At 40.5% G+C, this 20,308-nt stretch overlaps 1 protein-coding gene across 8 annotated transcripts in view; it reads right to left on the bottom strand.

Moving 5' to 3' along the window:
* The window catches only part of TAB3 (TGF-beta activated kinase 1 (MAP3K7) binding protein 3), a 93,321-nt gene that overhangs the window by 24,625 nt on the left and 48,388 nt on the right, over positions 1–20,308 (bottom strand). For all 8 annotated transcript variants that reach the window (XR_009493459.1, XR_009493458.1, NM_001080371.2 and 5 more), the window contains 4 exons: positions 14,955–15,065; positions 11,796–11,987; positions 4,339–5,800; positions 3,359–3,519 (listed from right to left, as the gene is read on the bottom strand). Coding sequence is in view for 6 of the 8 variants with exons in the window: in NM_001080371.2 (NP_001073840.2) it covers positions 3,359–3,519; positions 4,339–5,800; positions 11,796–11,897 (1,725 nt within the window). In the remaining 2 variants the exon portion in view is untranslated. The remainder of the gene's footprint in view (positions 1–3,358; positions 3,520–4,338; positions 5,801–11,795; positions 11,988–14,954; positions 15,066–20,308) is intronic.

Raw genomic sequence — 20,308 nt, 5'->3', positions numbered from 1 at the left:
CATTAGCTTTTCTTCCCCCATGTACAGGTTCATGGATCTATGTATGTCTTTTTGCATACAGATGTGGTTAAGCGATGACATCTCTCACAGCATTTAATAAAAGGCTTTGCAAACAACAGCCTGAGAGAAATGATGGCTATTAGGCATTTTTCAACTTCAGTCCTCCTTGGAAAGATTATTTTGCTGATCCTCTAAGTTTCTGCAACTGTACCTATAGTTGGTCACAAATATGCATTTCAGTTTGACGAGGCACATGGGTTTCTAACCAGGTGTTCATGTACTACTGGTTAAAGAAGCCATATAAGCATTAGCAATGAGCCTCTAGGAACAAAAAGGGAATTCTGACTAAATGCTTTGACATTTATATGTTATACAGGTTCCTAAAATGAAAAGAAAATCAAGTATTTTCAAAACATTTCAGATTTAAGCATATTTTTCCACTGTTTTGTAAATCAAAATTATGTAGTAAGAAGACTATTTGTTAAGCATTATATAAACTGTGTAATGCATATTATCTTAGGTTCTTCTGGACATGTAAAAAAATTCTATGAGATGGGTAGTCGTGGATATTGTAGAAGAGAGACCAAATATAAAGAAAGTAAGCTTATCCAAGGAGGTATAAGTGAAATAGGAGAAGAGGGATTCAAAGTCACATGTGCACTGGGAGGGTTTTTTCATCATAAAATTGATTTTGAATTGAAGTATGATGAATCATGTTTGTAATCAAGTATCTCCTGTCTCCATACAGGGAGTCTACAGAAGGATAATATATCAGGTTTGTAATCAATGAAACTGTGTCATCTTCTTTCCCTGTCTCCATAGAGGGTTTCTATAGAAGGATAATGTATCAAGTTTGTAATCAACAAAAGGGTGTCATTTCCTGTTTTCCTGTCTCCATAGAGGAATTCTATACAAGGATAATGTATTAGGTGTGTAATAAATAAGTGTTGTCTCCTGTCTCCTTTGTCTGTTGTTGACAGTCTCCTGTGCCTCCTGTTTCCTGAATTGCCTGTCTACTGTTGTGCCTCCTGTCTTGTGTATCCTGTCTATATACACAGATTCTAGAGAAGGATACTAAATCAGGTTTGTAATCAATACGGCTCCTGTTACCTGTCTACAAAGAGGGATTCTATAGAAGGATAATGAATCAGGTTTCTAATAAATAAGTCTCCTATCTCCACAGAGGTATTCTATAGATGCACAATGAATCAGGTTTGTAATCAATAAAAGTGTCTCCTGTATCCTGTCTCCATAGAGGGATTCTAAGAAAGGAAAATGAATCAGATTTGTAATCAGTGAGTCTCCTCTCTTCTGTATCTATAGAGTGTTTCTATAGCAGGATAATGAATGAGGTTTGTACACAATAAGCTTCCTGTCTCCATAGAGGGTTTCTATAGAAGGATAATGAATGAGGTTTGCAATCCCTAAGTCTCCTGTCTCCAGAGATGGATGCAAGAGAAGGATACTGGATCAGGTGTGCAATCCTTAAATCTCCTGTTTCCTGGGATGCTAGAGAAGGACACTGCAACAGGTTTGCAGTCCCCCAAGTCTCCTGTGATGATGCTAGAGAAGGATACTGTATCAGGCTTGCCATCCCTAAGTCTTCTGAGATGATGCAGGAGAACTGCACCATCAGGTTTGCCATCCCTTAGGCATCTCCTGTCTCCTCAGTTGATGCTAGAGAAGGGATACTGCATGTGGTTTGCAATCCCTAAGTCTCCTGTCTCCTGTGATGCTAGAAAAGGATATGGCATCAGGTTGGCAGTCCATACGTCTGCTGTCTCCTGAGACGATGAGAGAGGATAGTGCAAGAGGTTTGCCATCCCTAAGTCATCTCCTGAGACGAAGCTAGAGAAGGATACTGCATGAGGTTTGCCATCCTTAAGTCGTCTCAGTCTCCTGTCTCCTGAAATGATGCTAGGCGAAGGATACTGTATAAGGTTTGTGATGTCTAAGTCTCCTGAGACAATGCTAGAGAAGGATACAACATCAGGTTGGCAGTCCCTAAGTCTCCAGAGAGGATGGGAGAGGATAGTGCATGAGGTTTGCCATCCTTTAGGCATCTCCTGTCTCCTGAGATGATGCTAGAGAAGGGATATTGCATGAGGTTTGTAATCCCTAAGTATCCTGTGATGCTAGAAAAGAATATGGCATTAGGTTGGCAGTCCCCAAGTCTCCTGAGAGGATGCTAAAAAAGGATACTGCATGAGGTTTGCAATCCCTAAGTCTCCAGGGGTGCTAGAGAAGGATTCGGCATCACCTTGGCAGTCCCCTAGTCTCCTGTTGTCTCCCATTAGAGCTAGTATCTTACTTCCCTAACCAGGAATGAAACCCATATCCCTTGCCTTCGGGGGCAAAGTCCTAACCACTATATCAGCTAGTAGCTCCTAAACCCTTAGCTTCTCTTTCCCTCCTTTGTCTCTGAACTTAACCTTGGTCAAAAGAGGTTAAGAATGCCTTCAGGTAAAAGAATACAGCGAGTTGCTTCCTCAAGAACACACAAGAGTTCTACACAGAACGCTTTAGAGGACTAGTGAGAGCAAAGTACATGGAGGACGCAGATCGACTCGCTGAGGCAACTTCTCACTCAACCTCACAGATCACTTACCATATATAGTATTCAAGTTATTTCTTGAGGGATGGCTCGATTCTTCCCTCTAGCAGGTATACACTAAACTCCTCACTTTGGACCACACTCATAAGCTGAAAAAATTGCTTGCTAAATCAATGTTGAAGAGTCAAATGCTATTTGGGGTCTGAGGTTTTTAAGAATTGTTGAACTTACATAGCTACCAATTTGTTAACAGTATGTGGCCCAAATCTATGCATGACAGTACTTCTATAACCCCTGTTACAACTCCTGTTCAAACTGTTATCTTAGTTTCTACAATTATCTACACTTAAAATTACTCTGCTTGATAATGATCTAGAGTCAACACTTTCCCAAGATGCATATCGATCTTGCTCTAACTCATGTACATTAATGTACTGAGAAAAATAACTGTCTTAAATATATATGTACATAATACACAAAAGCATAAATGAATACCTGTGAACACTTATAAAGCATTTGGTCAAGTTTTACTTCTCATTTCTATTCTAACAGAAAGCAATCTATAGTGACTGAGCTGCCATACATTAATTATCTTTGAAAATACTCATGAAACTACGGAATTCCCCCAAGAGAACAAAAGAAACTATCCATTTATTTGGCTGAGAACAAAAGGCAAACATCCTTCATGTGCTGCTGACAGAACAAAATGCTACCGGGAAGAGAAGTTAACATCAGAAGCAGCAGCCCAGACATGCAACATGCTCCCCAGCCCCCGCCTAATACATCCTAGTAGATCCTACTTACCGTTGGGATCGCCGTGGTGCAGCTGACCCTTCTGAGCCGCCTCTGCATCAGGTCATGCTCCATACCATTAACTTCTGCCTTCAAGCGCTCTAGCTCCTCTTTCTCAAGTTTCAATTGCTTTGCTAACCTCTCCATCCTTGCTCGCTGATGTAACAGCAAAGCTATAGCATTACAGACAAAGTCATTGCAGAAAATAACACTGAACAAGTGACAGGGACATCTGTACATGCATGGCTAATGTATGAAATACCCATAAAGACCCCGGTCATTCAACTTCAGTTGACATTTATTCTAAAGTCTTGCTAATGTGATTTGGCCTTCCTGTGTACTTTAATTTGGATCTGGTTCCTTCTGCCAAAATAATATCATCTATACATTCCTCCTCTTCTATTGTCCTTAGTTTCCCTAAGATTGTCTTCAATGATCCCTGGGTGTCATTTCACATATACTGAAATAGTCAATTCTCCCCTATCTTTTAACAAACTTTTAAGATACTTTCTTCTCTTTATACTGAGTTAGGTCCACTGTGAACTACTCCAATAATGTTTTTCATTACCAACCCTACTTCCCATAAATACACAATACTTAAAACTTCCTTACCCCCTTCAGTCCATCCACTTAAAAAATATTTAAATTTTTCCCTGTGATAAGCTTTAGGCCACCCTCTATGAGTCACTTTTTCCTACTCTGTAGTTGGGGTTTTGGACTATGTTGATTTCACTGGCCTATGATTTTCTCCCAATGAATGCACTTCTTAACATACAGTCTTTGAAGGCACTCTTATCATGACTACATTTTTCTATTTTAAAGTAAAATCTGTAGATGATTCTGAAGCACTAACCCTATTCTTAATAGCAATGCTACTGCCAAATATTTAATACATAGTACATTAATTAAACACCTAATATAAATTATTTGCTTTGAGTAGGAGATTGCCATCGCCCCACAAAGACAATGTCATATAAAAGGGCTGAAATTACCTTGTGTATAAGCATAGTCATCAGATCCAGAACTGGAACTTCTCTGATATTTATGGCTTCCCTTTTCTCCCCCAGAGCCTGGTATCACTGAAATGGGCTGGATAGGTTCTGGGGCTGCAGAACGTTCTTCTTGGTCCACTAAATTTAACAGATTTTCAGTCATGGCTCGGCCTACAGTGATTTTAAAAACGGTCGTTGGGTTTGGTATCATCCGAGGAGATGGTGATGGAGCACAAGAAGGTCCAGTGGGCTGTGTATATGTAATATACACAGGATTGACAGTAAACGGAGGTTTCGGTTGACTGGATATCCCTCTAGAAGGAGAACTTGACGGTGGTGTGGTGGCTGTGTACAATGAGTGCTGATTCCGTGGAGATGGCTGGTTACTGATAGGTGAAGGACTCCTATTCATGGCTGTTCCAGATCTCTGAGAGGGTTCGACTGTAATTTCTATCTTCTTCATGGATCCTTTGGGTAAGCTAGATGTTGTATATGGGAGATAGGCTACCGAATGGCTTCCCTGTTTCTGATAGCTAGGAGGTCCTTGTTGATATGGATGGGGTGGCGTCGTTGAAGGACTAGGTGGCATAAAGACATGAGAACTGGGGTGGCCCAATGGAGACGGTTGTACTTGATGCTGAGGAGAGCTGAAGGGTGAAGGACACTGAGAAGGAGGTGGTGAATGGTAAGCAGGTTGAGGGATCTGCTGTTGTTTGGGAGAATACTGAGAAGGTGGATAGTTTTGTTGATGTGGATACACAGGTAAAGGACGCTGGCTATAATGAGGCACTGGGCCCTGTGGTGAGGACTGCCACGGTGTATTTTGAGGAGTCTGTCTTCCTGATGAACTCTGAGATGTCTGTCTAATATAAATAGAACCAGGAGACCCATACAGATTGCTCGGAATTTGTGGAAGAATTTGTAAAGCTCTTGGTACAGTCTGTCCAGAAGGGAGGTTTTGGGATACTGTAACAGTAATTGGATTGGTACTATACCGAGGTATGTGCATGTAGGAAGGAGGTGGCGGCGGCGGTGGTGAAGGCCCTTGCATAGCAGATGGAGTCATTCCTGTTTGCATGGAAGATGGCTGTTGAGGTGGCTGTGAAGGAGGAGTAGCTGCACTTCTGTTCTGTTCATTCATAAAAAAAGGATTGTAGTTTGGAGTAGTAGCAACAACAGCTGGAGCTGAGTGTGGTTCCTGAACTAAACATATCAGCTGTTTACCTGCTGCATGCTGTGGATCAATATGTCCATCACTTGAGCTATGTACCAGCGTTCGACCGCCATTAAGTTGCACACCATCTCCTGGGTGGTAGCTACTAGGAGAATGAATACCCAGGTTAATATGCAAAAGGCGGTTTCTATTCATCCTGCTGTCATCTGGACTATGGTATTCCATATATAAGTATTTACTACTCTCCTGGGAAAGGGCTCGGCAACAGGCTTCCAGATTGTTGTTATTCTAGGGGGAAAAAAAAGGGTACACAGAACATTGGCAAACATTAACAGATCCTAATAGTGGAACTGAAGCTTTGCCATAGATTTATGTAAACACAATTGTCAGAAAATAAGTAGACAGTAGTATTTTTACACACAAAAAGCTTCACGGTCATCGATCCTGAAAGGCAGATCCCAAACCATTCATATTATTTTACAGACATTTAGCTCACATAACGAGTACTACCGCTACTGCTACTGCTACAGAAATGTACAGTACCTACTAATGAACCTTGTGACTCAACCCCAACTTTTCTGACTCCAAATCCAGGACTCATCTTACACTTGTTGCATCTCAACAAATTACAATGTTGGGCTAATCTTGGATTCACCACACTTGCTGTAATCTACAAGTATAAGTCATATCCATTATTAATATTTACACTGATACACAGGAAAATAACCATGCGTTAGTTTTCAAAAGGCAAACAAACCCCAAAGTGAAAAAAATAACAATAAAACTCCTAAAGATTCAAAACAGTAAAAATTCTCAAGCAGCCTATACTTTTTATTTCACCACAGTTATCCCTATATCACTTCAACTGTTTCATTATGAAAGATTAAGTTAACTGAAGAAATCAGTAAAAAAAAAAAAAATAAAAAAAATTCACTCTTTGAATTATGTTTCTAGGAGTCTGCCAAACTTATAATAATTTAACACAAAACCCACCCAGTCTTGACTGCCTTAATGAAATTCATTCACATTCCCACAGTCTCAAAGTTTTTACTTGCTCAAAAGTAGCTTGGTAAACTTTCAAAATTCCAATTTTTAGAATTACACACACACACAAAGATGGTAAATAACAAACTGCCATTTTAGATGTTCCAATCAACAGCAATAAAGCAGTATTCCATTAAACAATATAATTCAGAACTATTGTATTAGTCTAAAACACATTTATTCATGCCCTTTTAAAGTTTCTCAATTATCATGACCATCTCTGTATTTCATAAATATATATACAAATATGCACATATACACGTATTACTGTACTTTAGGGAGAAGTACATTTTATTGAAAGCAATAAAAGCAAACACTTCACTTCTGCTGTGAACCGAATATAGCTAAATAAAAAGCATGACATAAAATGCTTTAATTTTAGAGGGAGAACTCTTAGGGTTTACTGACTCCAACTCAACTCATTCCCAGATGAAAAAAGACATGCCTGGGAAGTTCCAAGACTTGACATCAGGTACTTAACTAGTTAGCTGGAGAGCCAGTTCTAGATTCTTCGTTTCCAGACACTCAGTGCTCTTTCCATTGTCATATAGTAATTTCAGGGGCTACTGTATGATGCCAAAAGTACATTGCTATACTGAAACTTTAAGGAGTGAAAGAAAATTCAGTCAAGCAAACCTGTGTAAGATGAATTCTCAGAAATACAACAAATTGACTTTATCAAAACGCCACAATAACTTTCCTCCTTTTCCTTCTATAAACCTTTTGATACTAAACTTCAAACACTTTTTACATTACCCGAACCAAGGAAAAAAGGAATTGTTGACATTGAAAAAGAAAAGAATTACATTTGGGCTTTTTCTTATCCTGCTTTAAATCATGCTGATCAAGGGTGGAGAGGACACAGATATTAAGATAGAAGATAGATATTGTTATATATCAGTGAATATCAGTGAAATATCAGTGAATTTGGAGCCAAAAGATTCAAACTGGTTGCTGACTAGACAATGCCACTGGCAGATAAATTAAGGGAAGAAAAAAAGAGAGAAAATAAAATAGCTCCTTCAAGGTGTGTATAAATCTATGGATTAAAAGGAGAACAAAATATGGAGTTTTATTTGAAATCTAAAGCAGTTACAGACACTTTATTATTTGACTTTTTTTTTTATCAATTATGTTTTCTTTTATTTGTAATTTTATTTTATTTTTTAACTTTACAATATTGTATTGGTTTTGCCATATATCGAAATGAATCCGCCACAGGTATACATGTGTTCCCCATCCTGAACCCTCCTCCCTCCCCATACCATCCCTCTGGGTCGTCCCAGTGCACCAGCCCCAAGCATCCAGTATCCTGCATCGAACCTGGACTGGCGACTCGTTTCAATTATGTTTTCTACACTGAATTAGTTTCCACAAAAAAGAACTAAATTCTAATGATACAAAGTTGGAAGTAGTCAGCCTATTCATACACATGTCTGTAAGTGACAGGCTGAGCATATTTTCTTAGGAAGAAAAATTTAAAACCATAAATAAAAGATTAAGTGTTTTCTTTATGGAAATATTTTAATAACACCACAAGAGATTCAAACATTGTATCAGACCTGCTAAATGTTTTAAAAAGAAAAAAAAGAATAAAAAATTTATCAAACAGTAAATATGAATAAAAAATGATAATCTGTTCAGCCAAAGAGGTCAGAACTTTTAAGAAAACATATATGAACACTCCTGAAAAGACTGAGGCAATAAGGCATCATATCCCACGAAACTGATCCTCCGTTGGGGGATTACAGCCTAGAGGGATGCTTTAAAGCTTGTATATTAAATTCAAACTACTGGAGAAAGAGGGAGGGAGGGAAGAAGGAATATGTTTAGAGTTGGGGATAAAACAGATAAACAAGGACCTACTGTATAGCACAGGGAACTATCTTATATTCAACATCTTTAATAACTTATAGTAGAAAAGAATCTGAAAAACAAGGGATATATATATATATAAATTCAGCCGCTCAGTCATGTCCGACTTTTTACAACCCCATGGACTGCAGCATGCCAGGCGTCCCTGTCCATCACCAACTCCTGAAGCTTGCTCAAACTCATGTCCATTGAGTCAGTGATGCCATCCAACCATTTCATCCTCTGTTGTCCCATTGTCCTTCTGCCCTCAATCTTTCCCAGAATCAGGGTCGTTTCCAATGAGTCAGTTCTTCCCATCAGGTGGCCAAAGTACTGGAGCTTCAGCTTCAACATCAGTCCTTCCAATGAATATTCAGGATAGATTTCCTTTAGGATGGACTGGTTGGATCTCCTTGCAGTCCAAGGGACTCTCAAGAGTCTTCTCCAACACCACAGTTCAAAAGCATCAATTCTTCAGCACTCGGCTTTCTTTATATTTATAGTCCAACTCTCACATCCATACATGACCACTGGAAAAACCATAACTTTGACTAGACGGACCTTTGTCAGCAAAGTAACGTCTCTGCTTTTTAATATGCTGTCTACAATGGTCATAGCTTTTCTTCCAAGAGGCAAGCGTCTTTTAATTTCGTGGCTGCAGTCACCACCTGCAGTGATTTTGGAGTCCAAAAAAATAAAAGCCTGTCACTGTTTCCCCATCTATTTGCCATGAAGTGATGGGACTGGATGCTATGATCTTAGTTTTCTGAATGTTGAGCTTTAAGCCAACTTTCTCACTCTCCTCTTTCACTCTCCTCAAGAGGCTCTTTAATTCCTCTTCACTTTCTGCCATAAGGGTGGTGTCATCTGCATACCTGAAGTTATTGATATTTCTCCTGGCAATCTTGATTCCAGCTTCTACTTCATCCAGCCTGGCATTTCGTATAATGTATTCTGCATATAAGTTAAATAAGCAGGGTGACAATATACAGCCTTGACATACTCCTTTTCCTATTTGGAACCAGTCTGTTGTTCCACGTCCAGTTCTAACTATTGCTTTTGACCTGCATATAGATTTCTCAGGAGGCAGGTCAGGTGGTCTGGTATTCCCATATCTTGAAGAATTTTCCAGTTTGTGGTGATCCACACAGTCAAAGGCTTTGGCATAATCAATAAAGCAGAAGTAGATGTTTTTCTGGAACTCTTGTGCTTTTTTGATGATCCAATGGATATTGGCAATTTGATCTCTGGTTCCTCTGCCTTTTCTATATCCAGCTTGAACATTTGGAAGTTCATGGATCATGTATACTGCTGAAGCTTGGCTTGGAGAATTTTGAGCATTACTTTGCGGGCATGTGAGATGAGTGCAACTGTGCGGTAGTTTGAACATTCTTTGGCATTGCCTTTCTTTGGGACTGGAATGAAAGCTGACCTTTTCTAGCCCTGTGGACACTGCTGAGTTTTCCAGATTTGCTGGCATATTGACTGTAGCACTTTTACAGCATCATCTTTTAGGATTTGAAATAGCTCAACTGGAATTTCATCGCCTCCACTAGCTTTGTTCATAGTGATGCTTCCTAAGGCCCACTTGACTTTGCATTCCCGGATGTCTGGCTCTAGGTGAGTCATCACACCATCGTGGTTATCTGGGTCATGAAGACCTTTTTCGTACAGTTCTTCTGTCTGTTGTTGCCACCTCTTCTTAATATCTTCTGCTTCTCTTAGGTCCATACCATTTCTGACTTTAATTGTGCCCATCTTTGCATGAAACGTTCCCTTGGTATCACTAATTTTCTTGATGAGATCTCTAGTCTTTCCCATTCTATTGTTTTCCTCTGTTTTTTGCACTGATCACTGAGGAAGGCTTTATATATGTGTGTGTTTATATGTATAAAAGCTGTTATCATTTTTCTGTACACCCGAAATTAACACAACACTGTAAATCAACTGTACTACAATTAAAGGGGAAAAAAGGTAAACTACTGTGTCTTATATATATTACCCACAAACAGAAATTTTCCAGAGAGAGTAGGTGATAAGTCTCCATACTGATAAACAACAGTAATCCCAGATGAAGAAAAGACTAAAAAACTGACGACAATGTAAGTTATCAATACATCTTCACTGAGCTGAGTTAAAAGTTCCATTCTTTCAACTTAATAAGATGAAAACAAGCCATGAGTAGACTACAGATAATAAAGGGCTAAATTAAATTATATTAAAAAAACAAGGTCAGACCTAGGTGGGGCCCTAGGTAAGTTAGGAAACTGACTGCTAGGAAGTGGTTTACACTACAAGGATTTCACTCCAGAAACCAAAATGGGGCTAAAGAGTGGAAATTCACACTGGAATTGTTATGTGTGAGAAAATAAAGACAAGCTCTAACACAAGAACAAGACCTACCAGAAGGGCTTGCAAACAAAGGAAGCACCTCTGTTACCACCACTGATCTGGAAGTCTCTAGCCTCAAATAACCTCAGCTACATCTAGGTTTATATTATATCCCGGGCAACTCACACTGTAAGGGAGAGCTTGCAGATTATATACAGTAAGGTGGAATTTGAACTGGTCGAGTAAGCAAATTCAGTGGGGAAGGTAGAACTGCTGCTCTCAAAGCTCAACCAACTAGGGAAATGCTACAACCTCAGACACACTGAGATTCTGTGAAGGATGATGCAAAACTCAATAGGTGGAGCATTAGGCATATTTCTCTGCTGCCCCTTGAGTGGGAAGACATGTTCTGTCAGAGATGAAAGATTTATTTCAATAGAAGACAATAGGACAAAACTAACATAATTAAATAAAGAAGTCTTATACTTAAAATTGGATATTAGTGAGCATTTATCAACTAGAAAAACAGGGAAAAAAATGGCGGGGGGCAAGAATGCTCTAAAAACTTCAAAAAATAGGCTTAAAAAGGTATATGGTCTATTAAGTTATAATGATAATCTTACAATTCAAAATTCAGTTCTAACGACTTGGGGACTGATGACAGATGTAAGAAGTGAAATGCATAAAAACTCTTTTCTTCTTTTTGCTACATGCCTTTGTTCTTTTCTCTACATCACTGGTTGTCAATGGGAAAGATTTTGCCTCCCGTGGAACACAGAGATTTTGTCTGCCATGTAAACATTTTTGGTTGTCACAAGTGCAGGGACACTAATGGCATTTAGCAGGTCCTAAACATCCTATAATGCACCAGGCAGATCCCTACAACAGACACTATATCTAGCCCACAATCTTGACTGTGCCATGGTTGAGAAATCCTCCTCTAGATGTCTCCCCAACGTAAACAATAAAACTGAGTTCTTCTCACTACAATACAAAGCCAGCTCTAATAAGGGAAACTGTCACGTAATATCACTATCATTGGCGAGTAATCTACCTGTAACATGCACTGAGACACCACACCCTCTGGAATCTCAGGGAAACGTTGTCGGAGGTCATGGAGAACCTGCATATCAAGCTGTGGACTGCTTTGCGCCATGCCAGAGCAAATGGAGGTCAAGTTTCTCTTAGGAAATGGATGCTAACCGGCCTTCCAATAGTAATGGTCTTCCAATACTGTAGTCATTTTCTATTAAAAAAAATTAAAGTATGGTTAAATTTATTCACATATTTCACTTTATTCCAAAAGAAACCATCAATACCATAAAATAGAGAGATCTATATATTCTAAGTATACCAAATTCTACAGTTGAGACATTGACAAATTCTACTTAGCCAAAGATTTTTCTGATGTAATATATAGCTAATCACTGGTTTCAAAACAACAACAACAACAAAGTCCCCAAACTTCAGTTCCATTTTAATAGTTAAAAACTGAAAAAAGCAGCAGCTACATTAAAAAATATAGAGTATTACTGTTTGGTGACCATATTTTTCTAAGTCTTTGCAAGTTCTACTTACATATTATCACTCACGTTTTCCTAAGGCCTATCACATGTCATTCCTCTAACGGGGGTTAATCATTTTGAGTGTCTGAAGTAATACAATCAGGCAACACACCACAAATCAAACACGTCCTGTTTGCCTTACATTCTTCCTGTACTTTGAAGTCAAAAGGTTTGAATTTGCAGTTTGAGTAAAGGAAAGTCAGTGTCTAAATGAAATTACCGAACAAACAAACATGGACATGTAGAATCCTTTGTTTTCAAAGACGATGCTGGTGGCCCATCAGTAGCCCGACGTGCCTAGCTATGCTCTCACCCAGTTATGGTGCAACTGGCACAGGCGCTAAGATGCCAGGATTTGAGGGCACACTTTGAGTAGAGGCAAGTGACCCCCAATCTCACTGGTACAAGTTAGGCACCCATGTAATAAAAGGCAACTCGTGAACTTAATAATGAAATCATAAATCAAGTGGCACCATCAAATATCATTAACTGATCCCTTTTTTAGTCTCTGTTTTCCATTTTTATAAGGGGAAAACTGTTCAGTGTATACCACACAATCTCACAGTATTTCTGCTATGATCACTCATGATAGGGTTAAATATTTCTAGCACTAAGAAGCATCTTCCTACAGGTCCCCCCTGAACTTTAAATAATACCATTGTCTGGGGCACTAGAAACTACAGAGAATATTTTACAACTTTAAAATGCTAAAGAAAAATATTGAATTACTTTTGCTGATTTAAAATAAGTATATAATTAAAAATAAATACCATGAATTATCCTTCAATTAAAAATAAATTTAAGAAAAAGGAGAAAAAAAATACCATGTAAACTCTAATTTGACCTTAATTATAAGCAGTGACCTTCATTTTGCATGCAAGCTGTTGACTTTTACTGGGCATCAAGCTCTCTCTTTTCTTCCTTCTAAGCCAAGACTGTCAAGAGTAATCTACACTCTTTGTATCTATGAGGTGGCAACAAAACCCTATGTCTAAGACTCTGCCTAACCATAGGTAAAAATAGCTATTAGGACCACTTTAATGATGTCCAACATCAACATGGAGGCTACTTAGTGAACCTAAAAAAATACAAATATAGGAAAAGAATACAGATACAGATAACACATACATGCAGATTTAGGCTTTCTGGCCTCCCTATGCAAGTCTGTTCCCTGCAGTAAGTCTGCTGTAATCTGGCTCAAATCACTGATCACTGAAATTGTCTTTTCATCATCTTACCACTGCTAAATGCAGACAATGTATCTTCTGGATTCTATACCCCCTAACCTTTGCAGCATCTGACACTACTGATCAAAACTTTTTTTTTTTCCCCCTCGGTCTCTATAACATCACAATAGCCTGTTTTCCACCCATCTTTCTTGTCACATTAATTCTTGCCTGGATTTTGCCCTCTTCTCATTCTACATCTTTGTGCCCAGTAACGGCACCCACTACTGATGTTTCAAAAACATTTAAAGCTGATGGTTACCAAATTGCTATCTTAAGTACCATGTGAGCTGCCTCTAGGACTCCACAGAGAGTTTACTGCCTACACACAGCACCACCTGGATATTTGCAAAGATTTAGTATGTATAAAAAAGAACTCCTGACCACAATCCTTCCCCAAACAGTGTTCTATAAATACTACTACTATTCAGTTAACATAACTAGAAACCAGAGTGTGCTCCTTGACTTCCCATTCTTGCACAACCAACTAAACAGAAATAGTAAATCAAATGGGTGATGGTATATACCCTGGTTCTGCCACTTAGTAGTATCTAGGAAAGAGACTCCAGCTTTATGCCTTTAAAGCTTCATATTTAAATTGGAAATAGTTGGAAGGTTGTAGCAAAATTTAAATACCAAACAGAAGTAAGCCAGGAAGCATTAGTTACTATTATTTAGGGCATGTCTGAATACTGTTCTCATCAACATCACACCAGCAACTTCCTGCTGCTCTTCCTGTCTCAGGTCTTGCCTTCCCCCACATCATAGCCAGAATATCTGTTTTCTACTCTCAACCAAACAGGATCTATGTGTGACCCTGTGCATGGCTGTCCCACACTGCCTCCTCTCAGGGCATTAGGCCGTGATATTCCATCTGTCTGAGATGCTTTTCTATCTTCCTCCCTCTTCAATGCTTCTCCAAGCCATACTGATGCTGCAAAAGTTGGTATTGGTGGCTCTTCCTCCTCTAAGGAGGCTTCCATTGAAACCACCCTCCCCCAACTTAGTCCTGCTGCTATAACTCTCCTCCTCCTACACTGGGCTAAAGGATCCTCCACTATACTCCCACAGCAGGCTGTGCTAATCCTCATAGGAGAGCCAAACACAATATACTGAAACCACGTATATATGACGTTCTTGCATATGGAAGTGCAGCTCCACCTAGAATGTGTTATTCTAGAGAGAGGGGAAGTACTCAAATAATGATTGGAGCTGGTTATAAGGACCTGAGAGTCAGCTTGAAAAGGTTCCCACTGGCCAACTCTGTGACAATTTGAGCACCAATAATGGAAAATAATGAATTATAGACCTGTATGAAAGAGGAACCCATGAGTCCTAATACATAAGAGTTACATAGCCCAATAATAAACAGTTAAATACACACATGTACAAATAAAAGGAGAAGGGAGGGCTTTTGCTTACAGTGGAATCCAACTGGTAAATATGTGCAGGAAGCGCTGGAGCTGGAGAAATCATCATTTTGCAGCCATCACAGTACAGACTACTTCAAGAAATCACCAATGGATGCTGCACCTAAGGGCAAATTTGGATGAAGTTAGGCTATATTAATGGTCTTAAAGTTTCTCCCCAGAGAACTGCTTATTAGCTAGTTGCAAGGGGGACATTTACCTATACAATGGAGAAACTGAACAACATCTTGGGTAATCAAAATTAACATCACCAATGAGGGACAGATGGACAGTGTACACCACCAGATATGATACCCCGAGAAGAATATATCATTTTATAATATTCCAGCTAGGAATACATCATCTAAAACTGTTCATGAAAAATAGACAAATCCAAAATGAGAAACATGCTATTAAAAATAAAACCCAGGGAGTGGGAAGGTGAGAATGTCATGTTAAAAAAGTGCCAATGTCCTAAGAGACAAAGGCTAGAAAAATATCAAAGACTAAAGACAATACTAGAACCATGACAACTAAATGTAATATCTGATCCCAGACTGTATCCTATAGTAAATGGAGAAAATGTTATAAAAGAAATGAATGGATCAATGGACAAAACTGAAATGTGGACAATACATCAGGAAAAGTATTCTACCAATATCAAGGCTGTATATTGTCACCCTGCTTACTTAACTTATATGCAGAGTACATTATGAGATATGTTGGGCTGGATGAAGCACAAACTGGAATCAAGACTGCCGGGAGAAATATAAACAACCTCAGATATGTAGATGACACCACCCTTATGGCAGAAAATGAAGAACTAAAGAGCCTCTTGATGAAAGTGAAAGTGGAGAGTGAAAAAGTTGGCTTATAAACGAAGATCATGGCATCCGGTCCCATCACTTCATGGGAAATAGATGGAGAAACAGTGGAAGAGTGGCCGATTTTATTTTTGGGGGCTGCAAAATCACTGCAGATGGTGACTGTAGCCGTGAAATAAAAAGACACTTAATCCTTGGAAGAAAAGTTATGACCAATGTAGATAGCATATTAAAAAGCAGAGACATTGCCAACAAAGGTCCACCTAGTGAAGGCTATGGTTTTCCCAGTAGTCATGTACGGATGTGAGAATTGGACTATAAAGAAAGCTGAGTGCCGAAGAATTGATGCTTTTGAACTGTGGTGTTGGAGAAGACTCTTGAGAGTCCCTTGGACTGCAAGGAGATCCAACCAGTCCATCCTAAAGGAGATCCATCCTGAATGTTCATTGGAAGGATGCTGAAGCTGAAACTCCAATACTTTGGCCACCTGATGCGAAGAGCTGACTCATCTGAAAAGACCCTGATGCTGGGAAAAATTGAAGGCGAGAGGAGAAGGGGACAACAGAGGATGAGATGGTTGGACGGCATCACTGACTCAACAAACATGAGTTCGAGTAAACTCTGGGAGTTGGTGATGGACAGGGACGCCCAGCGTGCTGCAGTCCATGGGCTTGCAAAGAGTCGGACACAACTGAGCGACTGAACTAAACTAATTTACTGACTTGATAATTGTGCTGTGGTTATATACAGGAGTATCCCTATTTTTAGGAACTAGGCAATTAGGAGTAAAGCACATGACATAAACACCTTACTTTCAAATGCTCTGTGAAAAAAAAAATCCAACATATGTCTGTATCTGCATATACATATCATGCATGCACACACAAGTACACAGAGAGAGGGAGCAAGTTATGAAGCACACAGGGAAAGGATGTAAAACAATATGGCAGAGGAGGAAGACCCTGAGCTCACCTCCTCTCATGGGCACACCAAAATCACAACTATTTACAGAGCAACTATTGATGAGAGAGTCAGCAATCTACCAGAAAAGATCTACAACTAAAGATATAAAGAAGGAATCACACAGATGAGTAGAAGAGATAGTCACAGTACACTCAAGACCCAAAACCCCGGGTTGGCAATCCACAAACAGGAGGATCATTACAACTGCAGAGGTTCTCCCCAAGTAGCAAGGGATATAAGCCCCATATGAAGCTCCCCAGCTCTGGCGTCCTGCAGCAGGAAGACAAGCCTACAGAATATTTGGCTTTGACGGTTCTCACCTTCAGAAGAACCAAGGGCAGTGGAAAAGAGACTCCACTCTCTTAAAGTCACACATAAAATCTCACAAGCTCCCATAAACCATGACAGAAAAAGAAACTGGGAAGGAGCCTGGGTCAGTCACATCCACTGACCTTAGAGACTCTCCCAGAGGAAACTGGCAGCCGCCATTTTGGGAAGCTTCTATTATATACACACTGGGGCTGGCATGTGCCATTTTGGAATCCTCCATCTAGCTTATAAGCCTCAGGATCCCACTCTGTCCCTTCCACCAGTCTATAGGCACCAGTACACGTCTCCGGCCAAGCAACTAGCCAGGTGGGGACCAGCCCCACCTACCAGCAGAGCAGCAGTACCCACAAGACCCACCAAGTCCCATCCTCACCCACCAGGCCCACACCAGCTCTGAGATACCTTGAGTCCATCAGACAGCCACCCTGGGGTCCAGCCCCACTCACCAGTGGGCCAGCACCAGCTTTGAAAACCATGGAATCCACAGCCAGTGGAGTGGAGAACCGACTCTAATAACCAGCAGGCCAACACAAGAGCAGGGAAGCCCAGCCCTTGAACATGGGTCTGTCTACACCACCCTTGAACATGGGTCTGTCTACACCAGTGAGCCAGCACTAGCCTGAGGACACCTGGCATTCCACAGCCAGTTGCCTCCTGACCCAGCCCACCTACCCAATGTCTACACAAAGCAGGGACTGGTGCCCAACTAGACCAGGGGCCAGACACACCTACAAAACGACATAGTCAGCCTGCCACAAGAGAAGGACCCATACAACCCACATAGGGGGCTCTCCCCAGAGAATACAGTTGCTGACCAGAGGGGAGTACGCTGCTAAAACATGTAGAATGTCTCCTACAAAAGGCCACTTTTCCAAGGCCAGAAAATATAACCGATCTACCAGATACACAGAAATAAAAATGGCAAATTAGAAACACTGAGTCAACACAGTAACATGCTCCAATCAAAGGAACAAGATAAAACCTAGAAAGAAGAACTAAATGAAGTGGAAACAAACCTAATAAAGAATTCAAGGCAATAAACTACAGTTGATCAAAGAATTCAGAGAAGAATGAACACAGTGAGAAGTTTAACAGTTAGAATACATAAAGAAGAACCAAACAGAAATGAAGACTATAGTAGGTGAAATGAAAATTACGCTAGAAGGAATCAACAGTAGACTAAATGACACAGAGGAATGAATCAGTGAGCTGAAGAGCAGATAGCATAAATCACTGAGCTGACCAAATGTAAAAAAAAAAAAAAAAAGAAAAAGACATGATGACAGTTTAAAAGGATCTCTAAGATACTGTCAAGTATACGAACATTCAACTTATAAACATCTCAGAAGGATAAAGAAAGTGAAAGTGAAATCACTCAGTCATGTCAGACTCTTTGCAACCCCATGGACTGTAGCCCACCAGGCTCCTTCCATCCATGGGATTTTGCAGGCAAGAGTGCTGGAGTGGATTGCCATTTCCTTCTCCAGGGGATCTTCCCGACCCAGGAATCGAACCCAGGTCTCCCGCATTGCAGGCAGACACTTTACCATCTGAGCCACCAGGAAAGCCCCCTAGAAGGATATGGCAGAGGCAAAGGGACACAGAACATATTCAAAGACATAATAGCTGAAAACTTCCCTAACCCAGGAAAGGAAATAGACATCCAGGTCTAGGAAGCAAAGACTCTCCAACTGGATAAACCTAAAGAGGTTACACCCAGATATAATGTAATTAAACTCACAAAAATTAAAGACAAGGACAGAATATTAAAAGCAGCAAGGAAAAAGCAAAAGCAGCAAGGAAAAAGCAAGAAGTTACACATGTGGAAACTTCAATAAAGCTATCAGCTGGGATTTTTTTGGAGCTCTGCAGGCCAAAACCAAGTGGCACGATCTTTTTTAAAGTGAGGAAAGGGAAAAACCAACAACCAAGAATACTCTGACCAGCAAGCCTCTCATCCACATTTGATGGAGAAATCAAAACTTCTACAGAGAGTTCAAAACTAGAAAGACTTCAGTACTACTGAACCAGCTTTACAAGAAATGTTAAAGGGTCTTTTCTGAGAAAAAGAAAAGGCCATATCTAGAAACATGAAAAATATGAAAGACAAGACAGGATCAAAATGGCAGAGTAGTAGGACATGGATCTCACCTTCTTCAACAAACACATCAAGAGTGCACCTACATGCTACTGCTAAGTCACTTCAGTCGTGTTTGACATCTGTGCAACCCCATAGACGGCAGCCCACCAGGCTCGCCTATCCCTGGGATTCTCCAGGCAAGAACACTGGAGTGGGTTGCCATTTCCTTCTCCAATGCAGGAAAGTGAAAAGTGAAAGTGAAGTCGCTCAGTCGTGTCCGACTCCCAGCGACTCCATGGACTGCAGCCCACCAAGCTCCAGGCAAGAGTACTGGAGTAGGGTGCCATTGCCTTCTCCACACCTACATGAGGAATTATTATCACAGCACATCTACTCAATGCAGACAGGGCAAGAAAATTTCCATGTAACTAGACAGGACAAAAGAAAAAAAAAAAAAAAGAGAGAGAAATTCGGAGGGCTCTTGAGCCTGTAGGAGGGAGCTGTGAAAAAGTTTCTACACACTGGGAAGTTCTCTCAGAGGTAAGAAGATCATCTGGGACAGAGAGGGAGCTTCAGAGCCTCAGAGTACAGTGCAAAAACCAGTCTGTAGAGGCTAAAGCAGAGTGAGACCTGTAAAGATGGTTGGTCTAGACACCCAGCACTTTCTAGCCTGAGACACTTGTCCCCTGGGGCAGAATCCAGTGCTGAGGCTCAGGCTTTGGAGGTCAGAACTGGGCAGAGGACTGCACTTGGCTGCGTGGAAATAGCCTGACGGAGCTAGGGGGTGGTGCACCACACCAAGGGAGTACTGGAAGAAGACTGGGCCCACCACAGAGGAAGGTGCCATTGCTGTCGGGTGCACAAGGAAAGAGGAGGGATCGCCATAGTAGTTTCTTTCTCTGCATGTGCTCTCAGGCAACAGGGCACCACCTACACAAGCTTTGGTGTGGGCATGAGCTGTCACTACCATCTCCCAAGGCAACAGAAATAAAAACAAAAAATAAATAAATAGGGAACTTCCCTAGTTGTTCAGTGGCTAAGAGTCCACGTTCCCAAGGCAGGGGCCCCAGGTTTGACCTCTGGTCAAGGAACTAGATTTCACATGCAGCAATTAAGTGGTCGCATGCCACAACTACAGAGCCTTCATGCTGCAATGAAGACTGAAGATCA

This window comes from Bos taurus, chromosome X (assembly GCF_002263795.3).
Source record: "Bos taurus isolate L1 Dominette 01449 registration number 42190680 breed Hereford chromosome X, ARS-UCD2.0, whole genome shotgun sequence".
Lineage (NCBI taxonomy): Eukaryota > Metazoa > Chordata > Mammalia > Artiodactyla > Bovidae > Bos > Bos taurus.
The sequence above is the reverse complement of the archived record's forward strand: the minus strand, read 5'-3'. Positions and strand labels throughout refer to the sequence as shown.